At 40.0% G+C, this 18,335-nt stretch overlaps 1 protein-coding gene across 3 annotated transcripts in view; it reads left to right on the top strand.

Annotated features, from left to right (window-relative positions):
- Window positions 1-18,335, top strand: part of ESRRG (estrogen related receptor gamma) — a 578,927-nt gene that overhangs the window by 385,484 nt on the left and 175,108 nt on the right. For all 3 annotated transcript variants that reach the window (XM_019806161.2, XM_011232602.3, XM_034667188.1), the window contains one exon: window positions 16,286-16,701. In XM_019806161.2, the coding sequence (XP_019661720.1) occupies window positions 16,299-16,701 (403 nt within the window). In that variant the 5' untranslated portion in view covers window positions 16,286-16,298. The remainder of the gene's footprint in view (window positions 1-16,285; window positions 16,702-18,335) is intronic.

Genomic DNA, 18,335 nt, shown 5'->3' with positions numbered 1-18,335 from the left:
AGCCCGAGGCAGGGCTCTATCCCCAGAACCCCAGGATCATGACCTGAGCTGAAGGCAGTTGCTTAACCCAGTGAGCCACGTGGGTGCCCCTCTCCTTAGAATTCTTAAAGATTGTTTATTTATTTATGTGACAGAGAGAGAGACAGAGCACAAGCAGGTGGAGCAGCAGTCAGAGGGAGAGGCAGAAGCAGGCTCCCCAGCTGAGCAAGGAGCCTGACGTGGGGCTTGATCCTAAGACCCTGGGATCATGACCTAAGCTGAAGGCAGCCGCTTAACCGAGAGCCACCCAGGCGCCCCTCTCCTTAGAATCCTTAAGCATCTTCCCAGCACCTACAAAATGACATCGACTCTGCATAGTGTAGTATTTTGAACCTTCCACACTCTGGTTCCAACCTGCTTTCTGAATCCACAGCTGATTCCAGATCCCCTATAGTATTTTCACAACCAAGGTATCCTTCCTTCTCTGAGCCCACCCTGTGCTCTCCCACTTCTGGGCTATCCTTCTTCATCCTAGAATGATCTCTTTCTTTTTGCTTACTGATATCTTTGTAAATTCAGTGCCGCCTTTGCACGTAATTTTCATTTGATCTTCCCACACTCACTATGAGATGCACTTGCCACTAACTGACTCAGCAGCTGAGGTTTGTAGATAACATGTCAGAGCCCATGTGACAGGGTTGGTGAACTCAAGGCCAGGTCTTCTAACTAAAAATCGTAGAGTCATTTACTACCCTGCCCTGCAGGGATTTTTTTGTTTTGTTTTTTGTTTGTTATGTTTTAAATCAAATCTCTTGGCAGATTTACTATGACCTAAGGAGATATAAAAATAGCTTTTCTATGCTTTATCTCATAGATTCTTGAGATGATATGAACAACACTTTAGTTTAGGAATTTGTGCTCCAACATTCAAAGCCCATTACTTTTAGAGTGTATATGAATGCATAATTTATTCACCCATTCAGGCACAGAGTGAAATTTTAGAAATAGAGAACAATTAATGCATAGTCCTGTACAAGTGGAGGGACAGATCTAAGAACATACAGTTGACCCTTGAACAACACAGGAGTTAGGGGCACCAGCACCCCATGTAGTTGAAAATCTGCATACAACTTTTGACGTCCCCAAAACTTAACTGCTAATAGCCTGCTGTTGACTGGAAGCCTTACTGATAACGTAAACCATCGATGAATATGTATTTTGTATGTTGTATTATAACTGTATTCTTACAGTAAAGTCAGCTAGAGAAAGAAAATGTTAAGAAAATCATAAGCTAGAGAGAATCCATTTACAGTACTGTACCATAAAAAATCTGCACATAAGTGGACCTGTGCCATTCAGACCCGTGTTCAAGCGTCAGCAGTATATTAAAAACAATGTACGAAGTGCATTTGCAGAAATAGGCTTATGGTATTATGGGAATATCAGGGGGAAGGAGTGTCAGGAAAGACTTGTGGAGACTTAATAACTCGGGTGAGTTTTTACTCGTTACTCGTAGGATGCTAGCCAGCTAATGGGGCCATGGACCAGGGGCCGGGGGGAGGCATTCCAGAAAGAAGGGGAAGCTGGTCCATGTGGGGAATTACATATTGTGAAGCCCAGCATTTATAGGAGGTTCAGGGTGGGGAGAGGTGAGATTAGGGGCTGAAGAGGAAGGCTGGTCAGGGAAGGTGAGATCTGGACTCCCTGACTGAAGGGCTTGGTTGCCAACCTGTAGAGTGTGTGGAGCCATTGGAAGGAATAGATTGTAAGTTTGTCCAGATTCGTCTTCAGGAATACACACAAATTTATTATTCTGTACAATCCTCCTTTTGGGAAAATAGGTATTAGCTGTATAATCATGTTGTTTCTCCCCACTAGTACTAAACCTGTGTAGGAAAGTTAAAAAGGGAAGAAATGCGCTTTGTGATTTATTTCCTTCTCTTCTAAGGAAGAGTCATACAGATGGTCTTCTGGTAAATTGGTGATGAAATAATTCTTTAATTTGTTTAAGTTACTCTATAAGTTTTCTCTCTTGGAAGCTTCTTAGAAATTTTACATTCCTCTTGAAATGCATAATTTTACCACTCAGGTTTTATAGATTGCACCTTCTCCCCTAACACTTTTTACTTTGTTTATACTTATATCCAAACCATATTTTAAAAAATCAGATGAATCTCCTTTTATTTCCACTTCTTAAAGTCTCATTTTTTGCCTTTATTCTATCTCCCATAATACTTACTTCCTTGACACAAACACAAAACCAAGCCAGAAAAACTTTTTTTTCAAAGCCCACCTTGAATTACATAACAAAGACATATAACCACATTGCCACTCACATACTGCATACTTGCTAAGGCCATTTTAAAATGGGCCATGTTTTGGGGGAAGACAGTGGGGATTGAAGTCAGGTGCATGACCTCACGAATGCATGGAATTATTTTTGTTTACAGTAACAAATATGTTATAAGCTTTTATTTATTTTATTTTCTGTTTTTTTAAAGTAAGCTCTAAGCCCAGCATGGGGCTTGAACTCATGACCTCAAGATGAAGAGCTGCATCCTGAGCCAGCCAGGTGCCCCCCAGATGTTTTATATGCTTTTAAAAACAGAATATAGAAAGGTGTCTATCATTCTGATCAAGAATATTATTCACTTTGGGTCTAATTTTGATTTTATCCCTTGCTTTATTAGTAAGTTAGAGAAAGATCTAGCCTAAGAGATGGAAACCTGGAATTTTACTGGGTTCTACTCTAATTCTTGGTGTGCTTGAATACATCATCTGTCTCCCTTCCCTGATCCACTTTGTCCTTGTGTGTAAATGAGAAGTAAAATAGGTGTTGATGAAAGATTTTCTAGATGTGGTTATTGGAGACTGGGTGTAGAACATGGGAATCAGTGGAAACTTCTGGTAATACAAAGTAACAGAGTTTAACCTATTGTTTAAAAAATATTTTTATTTTTATTATTTTTTAAAGATTTTATTTACTTATTTGACAGAGAGAGAGAGACAGAGAGAGAGCGAACCCAGGCAGGGGGAATGGGAGAGGGAGAAGCAGGCTGAGCAGGGAGCAGGCTGAGCAGGGAGCCTGATGTGGGGCTTGACCCCAGGACCCCGAGATCATGACCTGAGCCGAAGGCAGACGCTTAACAACTGAGCCACCCAGGTGCCCCTAAAAAATGTTTTTAGATCAACTTTTTTTTTTTTTTAAAGATTTTATTTATTTATTTGAGAGATAGAGACAGCCAGCGAGAGAGGGAACACAAGCAGGGGGAGTGGGCGAGGAAGAAGCAGGCTCATAGCAGAGAAGCCTGATGTGGGACTCGATCCCAGAACGCCGGGATCACGCCCTGAGCTGAAGGCAGACGCTTAACCGCTGTGCCACCCAGGCGCCCCTAGATCAACCTTTTTTTTTAAGATTTTATTTATTTATTTTAGATCAACTTTTTAACATAAAATTTAAATACAACAAAACAGATATTTTCCACGCACAGTTAGAAGAGTTTTGACAAGTGTGATCCATTTAACGCATACAACCACTGGTTTCCTTATGCCCCTTTCTAGGTCTTCCCCACACTTTGCTCCAGGCAAGCCCTAGTGGTTTCCATCCCTTCAGGTTAGTTCTACCTGTTCTAGAACTTCACGTGAACAGAATCTGAAAGGATGTACTCTTTTTGTATCTACCTTGGGTTTGCTCCTCAGGATGTCTTTGATATTTAGCTATGTTGCATTTCTCACAGTTCATTTCTCTTTTATTATTGACTAGGATTTGGTTGCATCTATGTATTACAATTTGTTTATCTATTCATCAGTGACGGACATTTGATTTGTTTTCAGCTTAGGGCCATAATGAATAAGGCTGTGATTACACACTGGTGTACAGGTCTTAATGTGGACATACGTTTTCATTCTTACTAAATATCTAGGAGTGAATTGTTGTGATATGCTAAGTGTCTGTTTAACTTTATAAGAAAGTTTCAGACTTTTTTTCCAAAAAGGTTGTGCCATTTTATATCCTACCAGCAACGTATGTGAGTTCCAGTTGCTCCACACGCTCCCAAGTATTTGGTGGTATCACCTAGGAATTTTAGCCATTCTTATGAGTGAGAAGAAAATAAAAATTTTTCTTTAATTTACAGCTGTAATAGAAACCCTAAAATTATACAATCCAAATTGCTATACAAAACTTAAGGGTATTAGATTTAGCATGTTCCTTAATGAATATTGAGAACGTTAACAATGTTGTCTTACATTTTATGATCTCTATAATCTTTAATGACTTGTATTTATGACACCCACTGACGTTTGTATAGGTGACGTAGACAGATGTTCATGTGTGTATAAGCATATTTATTCTAGTCTCAAATTTTTTCGTTTATTAACAGTGTTGCAAAGAGTTGATCTTTTAGAATCTCCCAAATCTCTTAAGAATCAGGCTTTTCTTGTAGCTAATAGTCGAAAATACCCGTATACCTGGTGAATCAGAATAGTCCATCAGTAAAATGAGAGATTCTTTCCTGGAAGTACGTATCTCTAAATGACAGACCTAGGATTTTTTTTTTTTAATTGGGTATTAAGATAGTGCTAGTTTAATGGTGGACTTTACATATTAAAGTTTTCTCTACAAAAAAGTGTATTTATGGGTGATAATCATGGCTTCCATGAAAATAAATATTTCGATCACAACCTCTCCAATGATTGACTGAAACTGAGGGATTGATATCATGGAACCCACCTCATGTTCTAAACTACCGGCGTAGAGAACAAAAGGATAATTCTTCTAACGTTCATAGAAGAGTTAGGTAGTGAGCCAGTTGATTGAACGTGTAATCAAAATATCTCACTCCCGTATTCAAACAATATCTTTTCTCATTTTGTAACGTTTGCCTGAGGATCTTCATGTACTATTGCCTCTAGAGATAACAAATTTTCACAGACTTAGAAAGCAATAAAATACATTTAACACTAAATCTTTACTGAGCATAGTTTAATCTTTCTCTGATGCAGAAAGCACTTTATAATTTTATAGCTCCACAACCTCATTATTGTGAATGCCAGTTATTATATTGGCTGAGAGTGGAAATGATGTTGCATCAGAAGTATGTTCTAATAGAATCTTAGATCGAGGGAGGTGAATGCGTGTTTACCAATACACATCTCTTTATTTTAAATTATATACGATTTTTTCCATTTCCATTTCTCCTGGTGTTTCCTCTACCCTGCTCTACTCTTTCTGAATATATATACCTCACTCTCTCAAGTTTCCTTGACAAAAATACAATTTCAGGCTTTCTCTATGTGAAAACCATGACAAAGTGATTTTATAGCCAGTTCTGAAAGTGACTAAACTTGACAACAATTGTATTTTATGACAACCTCTGCTTTCATGTCCCCGGCCTACTTTTTTATCAGCATTTTTCTTTTACCCCAAATATGAACAATTTCATATCTCTGCATTGGCTGAAAACAAATCCCTTTACCAGGAATACATTTTAATGGAGAAGAGCATGCTTCACTTAAGTCACCGGAGCCTTAACACCTTAACTCTATAATATTCAATTTCTCACTCACCAAGAACCAAAGCCTTTTTTTTTTTTTTTTTTTTTTGGTGGTTTGTGTTCATAGGGGTTGGGGAAGAATTAGTATTATGGAACTAAACCAGATTAAGGGGGAATGTGAATTAGATTTGGTAACAGATGGTGCTGTGGAAATTAAAGGTTCTTTGCGAATGGAAACGACAGCAGCTTGCCTCTGTTCTCTCTGCCTGTCCCGTTCATGCACTTGATAGACGGGTATAAATCACAACAATCCTGTCTTGACAGCCAATTTCGAGAATTTGATCTGGTTAAAGACATGGCTTTCCTGCTCCACTCACCGAAACCTGCTTCTATTTTATTTTTACACGGCACCTTGTCATATTTAGAAAAGCAGATTCACCTGCCTCCCCTTAATGAAAATTTTCTTAATTACAGTTTTAGCTCTTTAGTGTTAATTACTTTTCCATTCAGCCTGAATTTTCGTCATATCTCTGAGGGATTTTTCTTCAGCTTTTTTTTTTCCCCCTACTCTTTTTACTCCTGCACATGCTTTTGTTGTTTCTAAAGATGCTTTTCATTGTCAGAAGTTGTCAGGGGCACGATTTGAGAATGATAATTACCCAAATCATTATTTTTAAGGAGAGAGGCTTTCATGTGCTGTAGCAAAGTTACCAAATCAGAAAAATTATGAAAAGTGTGAGAAGCGGTCACCAAAAATAGCAATTATTTCAACCGAATAGCATGAGAAGGTGAGTGACCACCTTTTTTTTTTGTTTTATTTTGTTAATGAGGGCTGCAGAAGTATCCGCTCCATCGGCTGAAATAAACCCCACCAAGTGAAAAGATGTGACCACAGTGTGGCAGAGCCAGTTTTGTGTCTGTGTTGACCTTGTGATGAGCTGGGAAATCAGAATTAAAATGCAGACTCTAAATGAGAGACTGGAAATATTGAACAAATTGCTTAGACCCTTTACATCCAGGTCCTCAGGTCTGACAGGCTCAGGAGACAAGAACTCAGGTTTTCTCTTATGAATCCACGTGGCATTTGGGCTTACCACATATCAAGGAAAAGGAAATAGAAGAGAGGGGGGAAAAATCACTCCAGAAATGAAGAGAAGATTCTTTGAGCGAGCAACTAACAGTTGGTAGAAATGAAGCTTCCTACTGGCAGTCAAATCAAATGTAGTAACAACTCAGCGGCGCCCTGCTGCTCGCTGACAGCGTGGTGTCACACACCGGGACAAACATTCACTTAAACCCTGATTGCAGGGAATTGCCCCTTTCCACCAACGCCTCCCACCAAAAATGTAATGAGCAAAAAGAGAACCATTTCTAGGAAAAACCAAGAGTCCTGCTCCCCAGCTCCCCCCAGATCATCACTGCTCTATTTGCCCTTTCGTAGCCCACTGGGAATGATTCCACAGTTGAATGTTGCTGCAGTTTCACTGTTATGTAGCGAGTTGTTTCGGGAATTCTGTCTTCGCCGGCAGCACGCACGCGCACTTGTGGCCGTGGCCCTCGGTGGTCTCTGCGCGCTGCAGCCGCCCAAGGAATGTGAGTGTGGGGAGCGTGCTTAGTGCAGTTGCCCTTCCTCTCCGGTCTCGGAGTTACAGACCAGTGTGGCTTTTATGTGAGTGAAAGAGGATATTTTTTTTTTTTTAAATGGCAGAAGTTGCTCTAGAAAGCATGTGGGCAAATGCTGTCATTGAGCGAGTGAAGACCCTGAAGGTCAGAGTGGTACAGTGACTTGTCCCGGGCCACACGGAGCCGCCTGCAGAGCTGGAAGCCACTTGCCTACGTCGTCAAGTGCCATAAGGGATGGGGTTTCCTGAGAAGGGGGAAAGAAGACAAGCCAACTGTGGGAACTCTGGTGTAGTACTTTTTTTTTTTTTAATTCGTTTTTCAGAATTGCAAAGATTTAGGGATGTTTCTCTGCATGTTTGGTTTTGGACCTTTGAATAACAAATGACAAGCAAGTCCTTCCTGTCTGAACTCCAGGCTTGTTGGTGGCTTCCGTTGGCTTCATTGGATGCTGTCTCACTGCTGAATAATCCCTTTGTACAAAACCCATTCTGCCACAGAACAAAAACTGTCATTTCTGTGGCTTGGATTAGTTATATATGTGTATGTATGTTATTTTCCCTTACCTGCAAGTGGTGGTCCATGTGTTTTAGCTTCAATGCTCTTCAAGCAGCTAGCTCGATGGAAATGTTCAAAAAAGGAGGACAGGGGAAGAGTTAGGATTAATAATTAGCGATTTCCCCTTTTCCATGCCTCCCCCCACTCTCCTGCTTCAGCTGAACACCTGATACCAACTGAATATAATCATAGCCTGTGACCTCATAGATCACCCAAGACCAGCTGTATTTGCATCCAGATGTTAACCACTGCAGACGAAGCTATTCAGTTAAAGTATAAATATGGTTTAGCCACTTGTCCAAGAGGAAATGATGTGGTTTATTATCTCTGGTTGTGCTGTGAATCTCTGTCTAGTGTAGAGATGTCCATATGTGTACAACCTTTATTTCAAAAATGATTCCTTCTTAGTATTTAAATTTTCTCACTACTGCAATTCACCCGGTTTAAGGTATGTTTTCGAGTTCCACTCCAAGTGAACTGGCCTGTCTCCATGGAGGCAGTGTGTTTGTTGGTCATTGTAATTGCTTTTGCAAAACATTTTCTTAATGAGTAAAGGGTGCCATCAATACCATAATCTCAATATTCTTGCATCAGCTCCTGATTCTAGCATTCCTATTTCCTGTTTCAGGGTAGCAAAGAGAAGAGGAAAGGGAAATTCAGTCAGCCTGAGCTTTCATTGACCTGGATTTGATTTGTGAACTCCATCACTGGAGTGTGTCTGTAAAGCATCTATATTCGATTGTAATTTGTAAAGATCAGTGCATAGACTTTCTATGAGTCGAGTGTCTGTTTATTTCTCCTCTAGTGAGATGCCGTGAGAAGGTCTTCATTTAGCTGTCAGTCCTCTCCTGTTGTGTCTGCTTTTTCTCTTCAGTGTGCTTCTTGACTGCTTGAAAACGGAATTGTCTGAACACAAGCAAACTTTATTGATCCATATTTCTGTTTGAAAGACCAGAGATTTGTAGAAGTAGGAGACTATTTCTTTTCTCTAGAAAGCTTACTACAGAGGAGGTCTGCTCATGAGCGTAGTAAATCTCTAAGACCGAATAAATGTTACATTCAGCATATATCGTCAGCTTCATTTTGATGATTTATCTCATGTAGTTTTTTACCCCATACTACTAGCCTTCCTTTCTAACAGTGGTCCCCACCTCCTGCCCAAGGCTGTTCCACTCTACCATGGGAAGAGTGACCTGGTCACCACATGGGCAGTCTCTGCCCAAGTGGGTTAACAGTAGGGGACACTCTTCTAAAGCCCTCTGGTCCTTAGAGCTCTTGGTCCTGGGAGTGTAACTTGTGTAAAGTAGGAAATATTCTTAGGGCTCAGAGTTGTGCTTTTATTTTATTATATTGTGTTAATCACCATACAGTACATCCCCAGATTCCGATGTAAAGTTTGATGCTTCATTAGTTGCGTATAACACCCAGTGCACCATGCAATACGTGCCCTCCTTACTACCCATCACCAGTCTATCCCCTTCCCCCACCCCCTCCCCTTGAGATTCTCTTTTAATATCCATTGGTGTCGTGGAGTTGGGCACTTGTGAGGATATAGTTAATTAAGCTGCATTAGGGCAAATATACACACTTGTTAAAACACTTAATTTGCCTCAATAATATTGATTACATGGCAGAAGTTTGTTTAAACTAAATGGTATTTTTCCCCTACTGTTACACTTCTTGAATGTAATCTGTATAATAGCTAATAGCCATCATCAGTTAAATATCATGTTAGTTATAAAGTAATGTCATAAGAATTGATTTGGACTTGGCAGTGGAGGAGAGCTCTCCCTTCAAAGCCGATGTAGATGATTAGCCAGAGTTTTAAGCAGAATCATGGTTCATATAAACTGTGTATATTTTATAGACTATAGCTACTCTATATTACATGAGTGGCCATTATATTAAAGAAAAGCTCAGACAGTTAATTATGCAAAACATCATGTATGCAATTACCCGGCATTATTATGCATTTAACAGTTTTATTGATTTGCCAGTAGCTCACTTACTGTATTCAGAGCTATAAACAAGGGATGTTCACCCTTAGGTTGAAATAGGTCCAAGAAAACAAGCTAAGGATAAATTACACTACTAAGCGCCTCTGCATCAGATCGAATCCTTAAATACAGAAACTGTCAGCAATCATAATGTGCAGCACGTTGTGATATCACAGGACCATTTCTTTTCCCATTAATAAAGTTTATCAACCAGGAAGCACCAGAAGTCACCTGGCAATACAAATTGAAGCTACTGCAATTTCCTACATCTAAAATAGTCTGGATAACTTAACAAGGTGATCAGCAGTGGCTTCCAGCTTGCATGGCACGGTGGAATGGGATGCTGGTATGTTTATAGGTATTTTCTAACACACGTGCTTACAACACCCCCAGTCTTGTTAGGCTGCACGCTCTTATTAGTGCATTTCTCCAGCCAGCTTTCTGGGCCTTCATTGCTGAAAATGAATATTCTCCTTTTCCCCTCTTTTGTTTTAGATATAACAAGTGTGGAGGTATGGGGTCTATCAGATAGACAGAGTCTATCTGTCACAGTGGATGGCCAGCCATTCCTTATATACCTGGAACTGAGGGGTTTCCAGAAAATAGGATTTCAGTGCTTAAACCAGGATGGTCGACCCAACATGATGTCAGATCAAAATTGCAAAAGAAAGAATCAATGAACTCTAAAACCCTAAAAGCAGATGGGATTTCAGCGAGATCCTTCCAGATCTTGATTTTGTCTTTAGCTATGCAGTTATTTTCAGGAGGTACATGCTTTTCAATGAGTGTCCAGAAATGAGTTAAAAGTCTCTTGCTTATTGCCCTAAATTTCCTTTTTTGGTGTAGTACATAGCCTTTTAGGGGAGCTTTCAGCTTCGACGGAGGCCCCGATAATGTTTTAAGGAACTAGCTTCCTGTCCCCACACTGCCAAGCCTCATCTCTTGTCAGCATCTCAAGCACCAGCTTTGCAGGGAGCTGTTTGCTTACGCTTGTTCTTGATGGAGTAAGTTCTTTCAGACTAAATGCACAAGTGATTTGTTGGAAGAATCAAGAAACGACATTACTAAATGATTGCGATCCCGTTATGCAGAAATCTGTTCCATTAGATGGGCCTCAAGGTTTATTAAAGAAAGCCTAAAATTATCCAGAAGTGTGTGTGCATATGTGTGCATGTGTGTTTTAATCTTTCTGAGCATTGTGGGTCAGGATTTACAATTCTACCTTTACAATTAATGATCTCTTTTCCTTAGGTTAACCAGGCAGGCCTTAAGATATTTCTTATTAAAAGAAAAAATCCTTTCTTTTCCTTCCCCAACTAAGCCAGTGTACCTTAATGCAATGATGATATGTTACACCCAGTAGTTGTCAAAGCATCGTATTACTGTGATGCCATAATGACACCCTGTCTCTGTAAAGTAGTCATGTTTTCTCAAATCACACGTTGCACCGTTGATTTCTGACATGACACTTCATTCGGTTGCTTTCCCTTTTCTTCAGCATCACCATTCTCTGACAATAGCAGCTGGTGCCCATTTTGTTACTAAGTGATTCACATTTTGCCACTTTACGAGAGTGCAATTAGTTGAAGCAGGAAAAAAAAAAGCGCTCATTGTAAAGTAGATGCTTGAAGTTGTAACTCAGGCTGCAAAGGGAGCTGCTGGGGTCATGGGCTCTGAAGCCTGGGACCCGGGGAGCTTGGCATAAGTCTTGGAAGTTTCCTTCTGAGCACATGAAAACAAAACAAAACTATAGGCTAATATTTTTTAAAAATATTTTTTATTTTTTTTATTTAAATAAAAATACTTAAATATTTAATCTGGTGATTTCAGAAGGTCGAAAGCGACCAGTCCTCATAGATTCATTCCTAATTTGAATAGATAGTGATGATAAGGTAGCAGGACCTGCACACCTTCTTTTCCAACCCTGAAATTCTACGATTTGGTAAGAAAGCTAAGAACTCTGTCTTCTTATTTCTGTCTCATATTTGTAAACTTGCAGGTTTGCTGGCTTCAGTGTGCTTACCTGAAATTTTTGGATAAAAATTGATATAAAGTGTATGGAATTTATTATTAAGATGGGTACCTTTTGGGGGCTCTTAAGGATGACAAGGAAGAAAATAAAATAGTGACTTATTTAGTTGGCATTTATTTAGCTTATTAAGGTGTCTGTCCTTGGCATGGGTATATTAAAAGTTTCAAAAAATCTTGTCTTAGTATGACAATTAGGAAACCCAAAGAAGACCTGTGCATAGTATGTTCCCTAAGAGAATTTCATGCACCATTTTTTTAAGTAGGGAGATAAAGTAGCAAATAATATAGTCGCTGACGAATTTATCTGTTGATGAAAGGCATATAATATATATGACTGCGGGACATTAACAAAAGTATTGGCTGAGCTGCTGTGGAATGAGACAACCTCGGTTGGACATGGACGCATGCGTGTGGAAATTCTAACTCACTGCGATTCATTCAAGGTCGCACATTTACCTGTATCTAGGTAGAATCCCTGAAAACAATTAAGCTTGATAATTATAATATAAATTGAATATTAACTTACAGATTATCTTCTTGTTTCCCCCTACAGCAACCACTTTAATTGATTCTTATTCTTTCTCTCTTTCTCTCTATACGTGCATGCATCTAACACAGTTAATTAACTTTCAAAAATTACATTTTGAAATAGTCCAGCAACTAAGAAGTTGTATTTGCTTGGTGGTTAGTCTCTAACACCAAAGGTAAATTTTACCCTTGCTGACTCTTGGGCCAGGCTAGGAAGCACGATCATCAGAAGTACTGAGATTGCATCTCAAACCATGTTAAAAATGCCTCTTGATAGAGAACTGGGCTCACCCTGGCCTCAGGAAGGCTGTAAAATCCCTCAAACTTAATTTCTTATACAGAAACAAACTGTGAGTCTCGACATAGCTATTTCTACCTCCAGTTTTTTTCTCAGGGTGTTCCCTCAGAAGTTTTTGGGAAAGTCTGTAGTCTTGCTCCCTTGTGCTTCTCATCATTTCTCTTCAAATAATAAAATACAAGCGAGTGTACTGAGGCTTTAAAATAAATATTTTCCACACTTTTCTACACAAGTTATTTCTATTCGTATTTCTTAACTAAATTTAGATTTTTATTAATCCAATGTGACCTAAAATTTCTGCATTAACAGCACAATGTAGAATTGGGCTTATTCTCTTTGGCTACAGATAAAGCCATCATCTTGAAATGGCTCTTTCTGACAAAAAGGTGTTCTTTTGAAATAAAGTCTTATTCACTACATTCCTCTTAGAGTTAATGTGAATTTTAGTGCCTCTAATTTTAGATTGAAGTCTAGAATAAAACCCACCAGCTGACAATTGAATTTATAGATAGTTGTGAATATTTCAGGCTTGAATAATAGAGCTGTAGAATTTCAGAGACAGAGAGGAAGAGAATTAAGACCCACTGTAGTTTTAGGGTATAATGTAATGGTGTCTAGGAAGTGTTCAGTGTAATGAGCTAAGTAGTAATTAGGAGACAACTGTGTTCTTTCAGAGATTTCTGTTTAGGTGTCACTCCCAGCACTGGAGAGGGTGACTCAGCTGAGGCCGACCTGTGGCCAGTGGGGTGGCCACCATGGTCCCTCTCCCCTCATACGGGAGCTGCGGAGGTCATAGGTCTCTGTGTGTGGTGCCACGTCTATCCCTGCTTGCTTGGCTTTAAAAAAAAAAAAAAATCCGTGAGCACCCTTAAAAACCCTGTTGGCTTCACCACATTTCTGTTTTGCACTTTGACATCGGACCTGAGTTCAAATCCCAGCATTCCCACTTCCTCACTGTATGACTTTCAGGGCACTGTGACATCTGAGGCTCTGTTTCCTGAAGAGGAATACCTCCCTCACAAGGTTGTCTTGAGGCTTAAATGAGGTAATATGAGTAGAGTGTTCAGGTCAGTGCCTGCCACATCAGAAGCATCTGATAAATGGCAACTCTGACTGTTACTATTTCCACTGGGCAAAAGGTATTAATTAAGGAACCAGCTCATTGTCTGAAAAGAAACACATTTAACCTCCAGCACAAATCCAGTTCTCTCAGTTTCATTTACAGCTACACTGGCCAGACCTTGTGTAGGAGAAGATAGTGCCACCTTCCAGAGACTTCCCTGACAACTTAACTTCCTAATGTCCTTGCTTCCGTGCAGGTTATTGCAAAGTTATGGATTGAGATTTTGGAGGCGACAGCTGGCTGGAGACTCCCTATTTTTCAGGGCCTTTAACAACATGCATTTGACACGTAAACATTTGGTGACTTAGCAAATAACTGTTCCATAAACGGAAAAGCAGTTCCTGGCCTTGTTTCTTAAGCAAGATTTCTGCTGACCTCAGAGGTACATGAGGAAAAGCCCGAGGGAGAGGAAATTGGGATGAAATTGACCACAGATGATACAAGAAAAAAGGGAGAGGGGAAAGAGGGCCTGGAGAAGACGTGGTATGTTTTGTGATCAAGCCACTCTCCTCTGGAAAAAGCGGGGGGGTGTTAAGAAATGGTGCCTTGAGGGTAGATGGTGAAAGAGTTAATTGTCATAGCTGTGAGAAATTCCGTGCCAGAGAGAGGAAAGGGGAGCAACCATGTTTTAGTACCCTAATAACTTCTAACTCTAGTCCAAGATCATAATGTATGTGAGAGCAGTCCAGTAATTATAAGGTAATAAGTGAAGTGGTGGGGTAAGTGCTCTAAATTAAAAGGAATTCGCAGGGCTGCTGTAAGTCAGTGCCGACCTGCTTTCTTTCAGACGTTGACTTGAGGAAAAGTGCTTAGCCCAGAGTGCAAGCAGGGAGACAGGGAGAGCGATCTATTAATTACAACGCTCATTAACAGTGACGGGTACAAGGCAGCAGATGCAGAAGGGAGAGGACACCGTAGTTCAGGCTGGCGAGGGGGATATTTTTTCTTTCGCTAGCTCTTGAGGAAAGGACAACACAAGTGGGTGGGCAAAAGCGAGAGGAAGATATTCTTGTGGATTTCTTCTTGCTGTTTGCTTTCTTCACATCCTGATACTGTTTTACTTTAGAAAGCAGAATAAAATTCCCGAGGTGCAGTGGTACTTGTTAAGAGGCAAATTTTTGCTCTTAATGCTTTGAGTAAGATGCCTTCTTCGAACAGTTAAGTGAACGTCCCCAATAGGAAATTTTTATTTATTTATCTTTTCTTTAAAGTAACAGGGTGTGGGGGGGAGGGGGACCTGGAGGAGAAAATGAAATTTGGGCAATGATAAAATATCGTCAGATTTATAGTGGTGGTGATATTTGCATCCCTTTGGTTATATTGTGACTACTCCCCCAAATTCTAGTGAATGACCATTACCCCTGTGGGATTCCTATAAATCAACTTTTCACTGGGAAGCAATTAGCTAAGTCCCCTTCTCAACTGTCACTTCGTCTTTCTATAGCAGGCTCCCAGAATGTTCTTAGAGACTTTGCTAAAAGGGGTTTTGCACTATGGCTACTAGGAAAGAAAATAGGACCAATTATATCTTTTCATCTAATTACCTTTTCAGAAATTTAATCACTTATGGGTCCAACAAAGAAAGAGGGGCAGTATGTTTCTTCTAGATAAGAGAGTTTGTCAGATTAGATGCCTCATCATATTTCCTTTTAGGAGGTGTGATGTTAAAAGACTAAAAGAAGGGGGGAAAAGGGACCATCACAAATCTCCTTTTTCATGACAAAATGTGATACGTTGCTAGTTTGCTGAATATAATACAAAGTATCAGATTTATGGACTCACAGGTATGCTGAAGGTTCAAATGGCTTTTCCTGATTCATCTCTTAAACACAGGCAAATCACACGTGCAAGCACATACACATCTGTATTAATCAGTGTTGGTGATCGTTTCACTAAGTTTTGTGGGCTCTAGGATATCATCCTTCCATATTGGCTGGAATTTTATACTTGATGTCTTTCTCTATTGCTAAATGGCTATGAAATAGAGCGATTTAAATAAAGAAGCAAAGTGATTGAGGATATATTCCCTATGTGTCTTAGATCAATAAAAGACACAGTTATGCTTATGGAAGCGTGTTGACAAACAGTAATTACAGAGCTGAAGAATCATCTGTTCGGTCTTGAAAATAAAAGCTTGATTCTGCTCACAATAAAAAGATTGCAGCGTCGGAACGTGGAAGGGAAGAGTAGAGTGAGGATAAATCCAATTTTGGAAATGATACGGACTTTTAAACTACTCCTCTTGCATGGGTAAATTTAGAATCTAGAGTGTTGATTTAGATATTGACAGTGGTTCTCCAGGAGAAAGGTAAAATAAAAGGAATTGGACCCATTAGAGATTTTGTTTATGGCCTGTCTGGGCACTTTGATGTAACCCTGTCATGCCCTTATGCTGATTACCTTCTTGTAGAACAAGAGATATTGACTAGAGAATGAATGATGTGTACTCCCAGCTCTTAGGCAGTGCTCTCAAGGAAGAGTGTCTTTAACATATGAATTCTTCTATTTTTTTCCTCTCCTTTCATCCTTCCCTTTGACTTTCTCTATTATTTTTATTTATTTTACCTTCTCTTTCTTTCTACCTCTTTTGGTCTCTGTGTTTGACACTCTCTCCTTTTTCTCTCTCTCTCTCCGTTTGTATCTCCCTACACCTCAGGCTTCTCTGCAGAATGTCAAACAAAGATCGACACATTGATTCCAGCTGTTCGTCCTTCATCAAGACGGAACCCTCCAGCCCGGCCTCCCTGACGGACAGCGTCAACCACCACAGCCCCGGCGGCTCTTCAGACGCCAGCGGGAGCTACAGTTCAACCATGAATGGCCATCAGAACGGACTTGACTCGCCACCTCTCTACCCTTCTGCTCCTATCCTAGGAGGTAGTGGGCCTGTCAGGAAACTGTATGATGACTGCTCCAGCACCATTGTTGAAGATCCCCAGACCAAGTGTGAATACATGCTCAACTCGATGCCCAAGAGACTGTGTTTAGTGTGTGGCGACATCGCTTCTGGGTACCACTATGGGGTAGCATCATGTGAAGCCTGCAAGGCATTCTTCAAGAGGACGATTCAAGGTTAGTGTTGCACCTGGGAATACCCTACCCTCTTCCAACCTCACGTGATGGTTGGTTGGTTGGCTTTTCTTGGTTCTTATCCTTGTTAATCAAGTTGTACAGTCTCAATTCTGTCTTGAGTACAAAATAGATATAAATTACAATAGCTTGTGGAGCATTTATAGAATAAACTCCCTAAGATATGCCTCCTATCAATTCTGCTTTCACCATTAAGCTCTAACGATGAAATGATATTAAGCTTTGGGTTCAAAAAGGCACCGCTGTTATCAGAGCAATGTGGGTCTATATAGCAACTAAACAAATACACACTGGATCAGTAGTATTTTTGCCTTTTTGGTTCTTTTTGCAGATGCACGGAAATAATAAATACTTTAGAGCTGTGGTTTTGAAACTTGAGCGTGCATCAAAATCACCTTGAGATCTTGTTAAAATGCACATCACCGGGCCCTACCCCCAGAGATTCTGACTCATTACATCTGGAGTAGAAGCCCAAGAATCTATATTTCTAACAAATTCCCAGGTGATGCTGATACTGCTGGTCCAAGGACCATGCTTTAAGAACCACTACTCTAAACAAATTTGTCTGCTACCTTCCTTCTTTCCCTGTGGTTGGATAAACTTTCCTCACCTTTTTAATGAATTTGCAAAAAAATCTTCCAAATTATTCCTAATCACAGAATATACCTGCAACATATATAAGATATACCCAAACCTTTATGGATTTTCAGATTCATAAATAACAATATGAATGTAGAAAAATGTGGCTGAAATTTGTATGTGCTCCTTTAAGCTAGCAATCCACAAATACACGGTTCTGCTCACGTTGAACGCTGTAGATCGATATTCTTACTGGAAATTATAGTTTTCACTTTTGTAGATCCTTTGTGATACCCTTTTGAAGAATATAGGGAAAGGGAAGAAAAATTGCTCATTGACTATCCTCAGCTCATCAGTGATTCTATTCTCAGTGGTTTACAAAATGTTTTCTTCTTAACAGCACTTTTGGATACACTGTGTTTTCCCCCCGTATCAGTGGTTCTCATCCTTGCCATTTCACCTCGCTGGAATCACCTGGAGACTGAAAACATGTTGATGCCAGGGCTCCTACCCCCAAATTGTGAATTAATTGGCTTTGGGTGTGGCCCGGCCATGGGGAGTGGAGTGGATTTTTGAAAGCTTCCTACTTAATGCTTTGGTAAAGCCAAGGTTAAAAATCACTGCCCTCTACTGTGCTGTGTTCTGTAAGTGAAGTGTTTCTCAAAGTCAACCAGCAGTATCCGTATCCCCTGAGAATTTATTAAAAATGTCAATTCCCAGGCTTCATCCCACATTACCTCAATCGGAATCTCTGGGGGTGAGCCCAGCAAACACCCTTCAGGTGATTCGGATGCTCACCCAAATTTGAGAACCACTGCCGTATACCATGTTGCTGCTGATTTACCACTCATGACTGACCATCATCCTCTAATGGTCCCATCTTGGACATCATTGAAATCAGTCTAATAACTTTGTGTTATGTACTGATTTTTAAAGTGCAAAGGAGATTATGTTTGTTAAATTCTAATCCTTCTAAATCGGTTAACAAAAGGTGATTATGAAATCCTTTATGTGTACATAGAGTAATCTCCCACTTT

Source organism: Ailuropoda melanoleuca, chromosome 8 (genome assembly GCF_002007445.2).
Source record: "Ailuropoda melanoleuca isolate Jingjing chromosome 8, ASM200744v2, whole genome shotgun sequence".
NCBI lineage: Eukaryota > Metazoa > Chordata > Mammalia > Carnivora > Ursidae > Ailuropoda > Ailuropoda melanoleuca.
This window is presented reverse-complemented; position numbering and strand designations above follow the sequence as displayed.